An 11,050-nucleotide genomic window follows, 5' to 3' on the forward strand; every position below is an offset into this window, starting at 1 on the left:
GGGGGGGGGGGGGGGGGGGGGGGGGGGGGGGTAGTGCTCAAGAATTGTCCTGTTACCTTCCACAGGTTAGTTTTTTCCTTAAGCCTATACAACCAAATCAGCAGGCAATCATTATGAAGACAGAACTTACAAGAGGAAGTCAGACAAATTAATTCTATTTTGAAAACATCATGGGAGGCTTATAAAGATGACAATAGCTAAGGTTGGGCATGAGATGAGGCAGTAACTGCTGGAGAACTCTGTGGCTCATACTAAAATCTGTAGCTATGAGAGATAATCCAGAAGAACCTGTCAGGAAGAAAAACCACTGTATCTGCCAATTGAACAAAGTCTTTCTGTCGGAAGTCTGACTGAAATCTTCAGCAGTCAGGAACTGGCTTTAATTTTCTTACCATTGACAAGTCCCTGTTGTTATTCTTCAGTTTCTCTTCTTGTCTCTCTGGAAAGACAAAAACAACAACAGTTATAATCAGTTATAACAACCTAGAAACCACAGTGTTTTCATTTCCAGGAAGACTTAACCTTCTTGGCTCTCCAAACAAATAACACTTCCAAAACCAACTCCAGCTCTCTATGCCAGACAGTATAAAGTGAAAAACTGTACATAGCCAACTGCTTCTCCATCACAGCAACATGCAGCAAAGCAGGCACAAAAGAGGAGGAGGCTAGAATCACACATTCAGCACTTTTGAAAGAAATGCACAGAATCCCAAATTTGCTAACTCAACCAACTGACACAGTAGCATGAGCAATGTTGCCAGAAAACAAAGACAGTGCCTCTATATCACACTTCCGAAAGAGAGCAGTCTCAATTTGCTGCACACCAGGCTCACCATTACAAATACATTATATAAGGATTTTATTTTGGAGGTGTCAGGACTCTGAAACTGTACACAGAGCTGGGAGCTGCACCTCAGCAAGGCTAAGATCCTGATGGTCTTAGTAATGACTTTTGGACCCTTGTTACACCTGAAAGATTCTCCAAAGACGAAAGATGCTTTCTACATTAATTTCAGTAATGTGTGTATTACTATGCTTTGCAGAGAATATTTTAAAATACTACTTCGGAAATTTAGTCTGTCCTTAAGTCATCACAAACTTCAAAGACGCCCAGTTTTCTGGGAGGGCATTTTCCATGCCCCTCACTGGAGGACTGCTCTGGCCTCCGGCATTATCCACCACTTGTCACCCTTCTTGTCCCATGTCCCTGTCGTCCCCTGTCCACTGTGCTCCTCTCAGACTGAGGATCCAGAGGGGCAGCCAGGGCTTGGAAGCAACACCTAGCTGAAGTAAGGATGTGGATGATGAAGAAATATCCAGAGAACAGCGTGAGTGAAGAGAGGGGGGGATGCAAAAGATCTGTCAGGGGCTATCCAGCACATGAGTTGTCCAGCGGATCTCTGCTGGAGTTTCAGTACAAGAGGCCCATGGCACAGAAGCTCAACAGTTATCTTTCAAGCCCCTGCTAAATACAGGGACTCACAGTAAGTGTTATGAAAAGCAATAGCAATGCCTCTATCCAATTTCTTAGAATCCTCACTGCAATTTTCAATTGCTCCTAACTACAAGCCATCCCCTCTGGCAGGAACTTTCCAGACACCTGCTTCCTGACCCAGGTGGAGAATTTTGTTCTGGGACATTTGAGCAACCACAGGCCAGCTCTTTAGGAATCACATTTGGCACAAATACTTGTTTTTTCCCTCTGCTGCATAACTAACCATCTATTTAGATGGGTTAAAGGTTACATAGGGATAAAGAATACAGCCCTGATCCCCTGATAGACCTGACCTGTTTCTCACCCATTTCTACAAATTCAAACAAACAGGCTCTGGGTGTCCTACCGCCTTACATAAATGTTCTGTTCCTGTCCAAGTCATCATAAGCAGCATTTAAGTACTTTGCTATACAGCTGGGTAGAGGCACAGAGAAAGAGAACTGGGTCAACAAGCAGCACCCTGTAGTCCAAAAATCTTCTTATTCTGCTAATTGGAACACAAACCACAAGGATACAGGTATACAGCAATATTATTTGCCAGCACTGGTGTTTTGTTTTTTGTTTGATTTTGTTTTGCTGTCTACCCAGCACTCATGGGAGTCCTAGGAACATCACTGTCTTTTCTTCTAGGGGCACATGGACGCAGAAAGCAGTAGCAAAGTTTAAGATAACAAATGCACTCCTTAAGCTGAAGTGACAGAAGGCTGCATCATGATGTTAAAGGTGTCCTGTTCCAGCAGTGTGAAAGGTGATTCAGACACAATGTGACTGAAGTTGGTTCACTTTACACTTAAAAAGTTTGATAAGTAGGAAACACCAAATTAAGCCTTCCCATGCAACTTTCACCCTATCTGCTTGTGCATATGCATGATTCATCCCTTACGTAACCAAGTAATATCACACAAACACCTTCTGCCTTCTCTGTGCACAAAACAGATGGCAGCTGAGGCAGGTCTGTACCACACCTGTGACTTATCTGTAATGCCTCAGCTTTTTTTTTTTTTTTTTTAAACTAGAAAGGTAGTATTTAAAGGAACTCCAGCACAAGTAAGTTTGCTGTTACAACAATGCTACATCTTACAGAATGATTTGATATCCCGCAAGTTACTGGGATCAGATTTCAAAAGCAGCTAGCAGCTGTGAGTCATTTTCTGGACGTCCAGCTTGACATTTAGGGACTGATTTTTCAGAAACACTAAGAATTCAGCTTTGCCTCTTTGCCTGAAAACAAATGAGACACTTAAGTTATGCAGCACTTGCAAAAAAAAAAAAATCTGTCTCAGTATCTTAGGCTTGGCCAGCAAGCATCACAGCAAACAAAATCAGTGGTCATTTCCTAAGTTCTGTTCTTAGTCCCTTTGTGCTTTGTTTTAAATTTGCAAAACAAGATTATTTCAGTGTATAAAAAAATTGGTGGAGCATCTGAATTCCTCAGATTCTACTGTTTATTAGTTTAGTCCAAGCACAAGTAAAATATTCTCTACTAGGAACTTAGCTTGGATGGTGCCCTGCAGAAAAGTCACTGCCACACATTAAAAAGTGACCACATGTAACAACAGCATGTAACATTAAAAAGTTGTCTTATCCACCAAGTAGTATTCATCCCATGCATGGATTATTCAAGATTAAGAACTGAAAATGCACAAGAATAATAATTTTGGCTCCTGTCCCTTCAAGAGTCTGGAGATAACAGGTTTTATACCTAGGAAGAACTCTTTGAAGATATGTTTATAATTATTCCCAAGCTTTATACAGATCAAATGACTAATCCAGCTACCTGGTGTTACAGAGGAATGAGGAAACCAACTCCCAGGAGCTCTCAGAAGTGTTCCTGCCATGATTTCTGTAATAATTCAGCTGAGCTTTGCTGCACGTTTTAGAGTCCTGCAGATAACAGAACTTTCTAAAGCTCATGTCCATTAAACATCTACCACATTGTTCTTAACATAGTTCAGTAGTTAAAGAGTTACCTTTACCCAGACTTAAGCTGATTGACAACGAAAAAGAATGGAAAAATAAAACACTACTTACAAGCAAAACTAATTTATCAAACTTGAAATAAACCCAAGCACAGTTAACATGCAAACACTTTCAGCTCTGAAGTGTTCAAATTAGGAGAAAACCGTATGATGAAAAATCACAATCATACAGTCATATAGGTGTTGCAAGCTGACAGTGCACTGCAGCTTTGACAACAGAAGTTAATAACAGTCATGGATATAAAAGCTCAAATTGGAGAGAAAGGCAACCAGTTCAGCAAGAAGTGCTGCTCCTCTCAGTGATGCTGCCCTTCTCTGCATTTGACTAAAACCATCAGGAAGCTAGATGTCTCCTGTCTTGGAAGAGTAAGGCAGAAGTGTTCACATTCCAGTCATCAGGCCAGGAATCAGCTCTAGTACCACTTTAAATGAATAGTTTTGAACAGAAGGAAAGGATAATCACTTCCACAAGTTTCTCAACTTTCCCCCATTCTTAGGGCACCGCAGTCCTCTCCCAGTCTTACCTATTTTCTTTTTCTGCTGTCGGCCTGCTGATTCAGTTATTGTTTCTTTCTTCTTTTCCACTGCCAAGCGAAAAGAAAGATATTCCATTATTTCTGCATAGGGATACCACCACACCTTTTCCACACACCAAACAAAGCATTTTATTCCTTTAGAGAACAGGGGCACAAAAGGAACCAGGTATGACTAAGAATGTATTCAGAATCTACAAGTTATAAACCACCAAGGCTGACTCCACCAAACACTTAAAAAAAATGTCAAAACCCTGGATATCAGAATATTTAAAGGGTTAATTTTAAAGTCTGTCAAGAGCCCATTACATTGTTAACTGAGCAGTCTGGGGACAATTTTGGCTCAAATGACCCTTGCTGATTTGTCATTAGTACTAGACAGTACTTTTGATTCAGCAAGTGTAATGAAAAGAGCTTTGTGGCAAGCTCTGCTCCCGATTATCTGCAGTGGGAAGCAGAATACAGGGAAAGCTTGTGTTCTCATACATCCCTTCTTCACAGGCAGGCATTCTCAGGGGAAATGCTGTCCAAGCAGTCAGCTACAGCCTCTCCATTCTTCAATTAATTAGTACTGAAGCATTTCCAATATTTTAAAGTAGGAGCCTAAGTTCAAAGTTACTAAAACCCCAAATCAGACACTCACCAAGCATCTGCAAACAACTACCACTGTAGCAAAAAAAGCTAATATAAAGCCAGCATAGTGAACTTATAACACAGTAAATGGGCTGCTCATCTGAAAACACTCTTCTGCTGACAGCAAGAGCAGCTTTTCCAGAAGTAAGAGACATCTTAATTGAAGACGTATAACAAGAGTACTACGAGAAGTGAGGATGATAAAGCATGACTAGGGTCTAACAACAGATAGCAGCCTTTTTTTACTCTAAACTCTACGTATCTGTAGCATATCTACTCTACCAACAAATAGACTTGGCTCCTTGTTAGCTCACAGAATCAGCTTAGAGACACGAGCATTAGGATTCCTCTCCCACATGAAGTACTACCTCAGCACAGATCTTCTAGCCTTGCTTTCAAAGCACAGGTGAAATAAAGACAGCCAACCTTCCAAGTCACACAAGGATTTGTAGTGCTGCCTTCTGAAATGCCTGTGACACGCAAGTCAGTCACAACTGCTGAGAAAACCACACTAGCCCAGACAAGATACCGAAACATAATCTCTTCCATGGCAATGCAGTAAGACACAATTGTTTTTCCCAAAGAACAAGCATATCTCTGATGAGCAGGCTAGTATAAGGGGAAAAAACATGAAAGTCTGCTCAGAGGGAATGCTGGAGAGAGGTGCCAGATGACACAACACACCCAGTGCTCACAGAATGCTCTCTCCATAACCTTCCTTTTGCCAAATCCAGCTGGGGGATCCCGATCAATCCATCCCAACTGTAGTCCACATAGCCCCATGGCCCCCAACTCTAAACCCAACTGGAGAACACTGACTCTCAGGCCTACCTATTGCTCTCAGCCCTAACAAGATGGCTCCTCCAAACCATAGCTTCACTCTAGACAGAGCTATTGAGCCTTATGCCAACAGCAAGAACTCTACAGCCCTAATTCCCTTACGGTTTGAGCAGAACAAACAACTGTCAGGCAGTCTAGCAAGCCTGTCCGTGGGAACATGCACAACAAAACAGCAGCAATTCTAGAGATAGCCTTCAGCCTTCCAAATTTACCACTACACTTACCCCAGAACACTTACTACAATCTCTGCAGCAGTCCTGGACAATGCTGTGCCTCTCAATAGAAACAAGAGGACAGGAAGAGATGAAACTAAGGACTGTGAGTAACAGTGTCAGCTCAAGCACACTACTTGGCCCATTTGTTTTTACAAATCCTAAGGATCGCTAGGACTCTCATGGGAGACCTTAAATATCTCAAATGTGTTTTTTCCTGTTTCAGATGTGTTAGATAATAGTTGAACGGTGTGGCTCAAGTGGTCTACTTTGCAAGTTTTCTGTGAGCCATCAGGTCAGCCAGCTGTCCTTAGCACAGGAGGGGGGGGGAACCCCACCCCACAACAAAACAAAAATCAAAGCTGAATTTTTAGTGATTCCTTATTCTGTTTTACTTTTTTTTGTTGGGGGTGGGGAATCAAACAAGGAGGTTAGAAACTAACTGAGATGCATGAACTTCACATCTTTCCCTTCACAGATTATAGCCTAGGTACGAGGAGAGCTATAAAAACAAACAGCATTAAACTTTTACAGCAATCATTAAGCCCCAGAGATTAAACCCTGCTAACTGCTCTCAGAGCTCCACAGCAAAAACATACTAGGACATTAACTCTAATTTTCCAGCTGGGTTCCAACTACTTCCCTAACTTGCTCTTCTGGGACTAATTCTACCCTACACATTTTTGTCAGCCAAGTGGGATTAAAGTCAGGCAGGCAGAGATGCAATCCCCCATCTGATTCTGCTGTGATGACAAAAGCCCGTAATTTATGAGCTGTGACACAAGCATGACTATACTTCAACTCTTCAGTTTATTTTGCCCAGGGGAAGGCTGGCATAAGCTAGACTGAAAAGAGCACACTTTGATAATATTGTTGTTTCACACACTAAGAGCGCTGACATCATGGTGAAATATTTTTAAGGTAAAGCCAGCTCACGTTTGGCCCCAGTTGTGTGCTGTCTCTTACTGCTGCAACTTGTGTAGGGTACATACAATTGAGTTTGAAAGATCAGCTGAATTTCTCCTCTGCTCCTTGGCTTCCAATACAGACAGGTCCATTGAAACACTCCAGGCCCAGACCCTCCTGTTTACCATTCCTCTTAACATCTGATGCATACCTTCTGACTGCTCACCCTCAGCCCTCTTTTCCTTTCCTCCCTCATCCTTTGTTCAACACCTCCCAGGCCTCGCAGATCTCATCTCTGTGGAAGTAACCTGGGACTTTTTTTCCTAATCAATTCTATTTGTTTCCAGTTTACACTAGTATAATTTATTTTTATATCAGCTAATAGCTCAGACTTTTCTATCATGACTTTGTCTTTACTCATCCCCCACCATTATTCATCACTTTTACTCCTTACATCTAATGCTTTCCTCTCACAGTATTCATTATTCAACCCTAGTTCTTTCTTACTGCAGACCTCAAATTCTCCACTGCCCTTGAAAAGCAGAAACTGCATCTTTCAACTTACTTCAGGCACCTAAAGGAATCTACAGAGACTGGCTACTCATGTTCAGAAAAAATATGCCAGTACTGATCTCTTACTCTCTCCTGTCCTCCATTAAGAGCAGGGGCAATTCAGACAACACAACAAGTTTTTGTACCAACTTTCCCTCCAGCAAAAGGCAAGAATTAAAGACAGAAATAAGTCCCCTCAGTACAAATTTGTGTAACTTGTAAAATTAGGCTCCTATGAAATCCAAGCTGAATAACATTCTCTCCCTCAGCAGAAAAGGCAGCAGGAATTTCTCAGAGCACAGACTATTCAATTTGACATCTGCTAAAGCAGGATGTAACAGGAGCAGCAAGACACATTATCTAATATCTGAAAAGTACTTACGTTTCTTGCTCTGTTTTTCCACTTCAGCCTTTAATCTCTTGTATTTGTCTGTTCGGTATACCAGCACCCAAGTTATGCCTGAAACAAATACTCAGCAAGTAACTAGATAAGTAGAGACCTCTTGCAATAATAGGGATATGAATTAGCAAATACATATGCAAAAAATACACGTCATGTCTACAAAAGCACATAATAATATGGCAAAGGCACCATAAAGCACCAGCAAGCTGTATCATCACTTTCCTTCAAATCCCCTTCTCAAGTTCCATGTAGCAATGGTGCCTACAAAATAAAGGTCTTTAGAAGTTACCAGCTATCTCACTGAGCACTGTTGTTTTGTGGGACTCAGTCAGTTCCTTCATGCTCATATTTACCAGCTGTTGCTCACCTTAAAACCAGAAGCTGATTAAAGCAATAAACATCTTTGTGTTCTGCATCTTCATAGAACCTAATTAAGGCCCGAGGAATAACTCCCGCTCCTACCAGGACCTGCCCATTAGCAGTAGCACATTTTGAAAAGGCAAATAGAGATATTAAGCTAGAAGAGACCTCAAGAGATTCTCCCGTCTAAATCCTTGCACTCAAACATGATCAAAACGAGTTGTGCCACAAATGCAGAACCAGTGGTTTCTTAACAGTTTAATCTGAGCTCCTACACAAAGCTTTTGGACCTTTTTTTTTTGTTTTGGCTTGACAACAGGGCTGTGCTGCTGAGTCCCAGGGATCACCAGCTGCAGAGAAGGGAACTCTGTAGATGCTTCTGAGGTCAACACAGCTTTATGCTGTGAAAGGCAACGGATGTGTACACCATCTAACCCCAAATGCAATGAAGTAGGGCTCCTAAAAAGCAAATATCATACTGTACCTGGGACTCTCCCTGATCTTGAATGCCCAAAGACAGCGTCTTGCAGCTCTGGGATGATGGAGATTTGGGGATATAGTGCAGTGCCAGGAACAGGGAGCAGCCTATTACTTTGACTACCCTAAAAGGCATCTATCCAACCCATCCTTAAAAAGCTGCACCCATTTCAACACCCTATCATTTAAAAAGCCTTTTCAAGCAGCCCAAGTCATCATCATTGTGAGTTCTGGCGATTTCCTCACATCTTTCTCCCAACAGCTACAGAAAGCCACCAGTGTCCTCTTTCAGGCACACTGAAAACTGTTAGCCCATCCTCCCATAGCCTTCCTCTTTCTTGAGGAAACAAACCCAATCCCCACCACTTTGCATCATAGGCCAGTTTTGCTCAAGAGTTATTCACTGCTGTTACTCAAGCTCACCCCCCAGCCTTCAGGGGCGACGCGGCACAGGCGAGGAGCAGCCTCCTGCCAGCCCCCTCCCGGTCACCCCGGGCCCTCCCCGCGGAGGCCCCAAGGCCTCCCCACTCCGCCAGAGCCCAGCCGGGACAGGCCCCACCGGCCCGCTGAGGCGGGGACGCCGCAACCCGCCCGGCACTCACCCTCGGCCAGCAGCGCGGTGCACACGGAGATGAAGACGATGAGGAGGGTATCGGCGAACATAGTGCTCATGGTGATGCCGCCACCGCCACCCACCCCCACACACCTCCCCCGGTAACGCCGCCGCGCTCCCGGAAATAGACCCCGCCACCCGGAAGCTACCGGAGGGTCACGTCGCCTAGCAACGGCCGGAAGCGAGCACCCACGCTTCCGGGAGACGACGCCAGCCAATCGACGCGGCTCTGGGACAGAAACCGCGGGAAGAGCGAGGGGCGGGGAAAGCGCGAGGAGGCGCCGCTCTGATTGGGCGAGGCAGCTGTCAATGCTGGCGGCGGGGCCCACTCCCTCCCGCTGGCCTGGGGTAGCGTGGCCTGGTGCCGCCGTGCAGCCTGTCATGGCGGCGGGGGTCTGCGGGTACGGCGCTCTTTGAGGACCGGGACCAGACGCTTTCCCTGCGGCCGGAGGGGCCGTCCTCCTGCCCCAGCACCCCCGAGTCCCTCACACCTGGGCCTGGGGGTGCCCAGGCCTTGCGCAGGGCCTGCAGTGGGGTTCCTGCTGCCTGCACCACTCTCCCCGCGTCTTGCTGGGCCGTGGGGCCCCGCACGGCTCCCTCGTGAGTCGCTCTGAGGCCCTTTCCGGGGGAAGACGCACGAGGCGCTTGCTTTTGTTGGCCATACCCCTCACGGTCACGAAGGGGTTGGCTTGGAGCAGCCTTCCTGGTTTCTAAAATTGTGCCCTGGGTTAATTTGCCAATGGCATGAATGTCCTGTTAGTGTGTAGCAGCAGGCGGCGTTTTCTGGGGTCAAATATTTATAAATACTGTTGCCTGCCCTTTACCAGGATGTGTTGTGGGCCCATGCGCTCCTCATATGGCCAGCAGCGGAGTACTGCGTTCAGTGATTCAGAGGGCTGGAAGCAGGGAAGTAAATTGTACATTGCTGCGCGTGCGTAAAATATTCGCAGATGGGATGGGACTAAGAAGGAACGCTAACGAGGACAGTGAAATAATGGCAAGGATTTAGCAGAGAGACTAATTGACTTTTATTGAGGCTCCCGCAGTTACACCTGGAGCAACAGAACTAGACCAAATCCACAAGTTGTAATGGGGTAAGGAGACCTAGAAAGCAGAAATACAGAAAAGGAAACAGGGCAGGCAGGGAAGGGCAGGTTTGCGCCTGTCCTTGCGGAACAGAGGAGTCTGCCATCAGTGAAGAGCGATGCCCTGTGGGATTACATGCGCAGAGCTGAGTGAAAAATAAGGAACGTAAAAAGCCCCACCATCACCCTTAAATGCTCCACTCAGAAAGACGGGGACAAAACCATAGTTCAGAGAAAGCAGCGCAAGTAATAAGTGAGGGTGTGAGATTAGACAGCAAACAAATCCTCCGGAGCCTGGTGACATTTGCATACAAGGAAACATGAAAGCCACATGCGTGCAGGTGACTGTGCAATGAGTCAGGCATTACTGAAAGTTGCAGCGAAGGACCCTCTGTGCCCCGAGGAAGGTTCCAGCGTTGCCTCCAGGCACAGGGAGCTTTCTGCAGCGTTGGGGGAGAACTGAGAGTAGAACCTGGCAGTAAGCAACGGGAGTCCAATGGGAGTGAGAGCCACCAGGGAGACAGGCATGAAATTAAGGATGGATATTTCAGTTTAGGGTGAGCAGCAGGGAGATATTAAGAGCTGATGATGTGGCAGGACCCATGATAATATTTTATGCCCTGCTGTGTGCCACCTCATGCACTTGGTTGTGCTATATGCTGCCCTCCACCCTCTCTCCCTCTCTGTAGAGCTGCCTGGCTTTACTGGCTGTGAGATGTATCAGTATCAATCAAGGCAATATTTGGAAATAGTTTCTCTGATACCGATATGGGAAACAATTCCCACGATATCGGTTATCAATACTGAACATGGTCTTTCACAGAACGCTTGTGCGGCAGACGCCAAGCTAGGAGGAGATGGTCAATGACATGAACCTCTTTCCCCTCTAGTGTCTGTGCTTTGAGCTGGAGGTAGGGCTCAGGGCTCTTTGTAATTTCATCCCGTCATTTTGAATCACACCA

General features: G+C 45.1%; 1 protein-coding gene across 1 annotated transcript in view; it reads right to left on the minus strand.

Annotated features, from left to right (window-relative positions):
* TMCO1 (transmembrane and coiled-coil domains 1) overlaps window positions 1-9,152 on the minus strand; it is a 19,079-nt gene extending 9,927 nt beyond the window's left edge. The window contains exons 1-4 of the mRNA XM_010581756.1: window positions 8,993-9,152; window positions 7,533-7,610; window positions 3,999-4,058; window positions 393-439 (exon numbers count right to left, since the gene is read on the minus strand). Coding sequence (XP_010580058.1) covers window positions 393-439; window positions 3,999-4,058; window positions 7,533-7,610; window positions 8,993-9,062 — 255 coding nt within the window. The 5' untranslated portion in view covers window positions 9,063-9,152. The remainder of the gene's footprint in view (window positions 1-392; window positions 440-3,998; window positions 4,059-7,532; window positions 7,611-8,992) is intronic.
* Between the last annotated feature and the right edge of the window lie 1,898 nt (window positions 9,153-11,050).

Source organism: Haliaeetus leucocephalus, unplaced genomic scaffold, assembly GCF_000737465.1.
Source record: "Haliaeetus leucocephalus isolate CR32 unplaced genomic scaffold, Haliaeetus_leucocephalus-4.0 Scaffold76, whole genome shotgun sequence".
NCBI lineage: Eukaryota > Metazoa > Chordata > Aves > Accipitriformes > Accipitridae > Haliaeetus > Haliaeetus leucocephalus.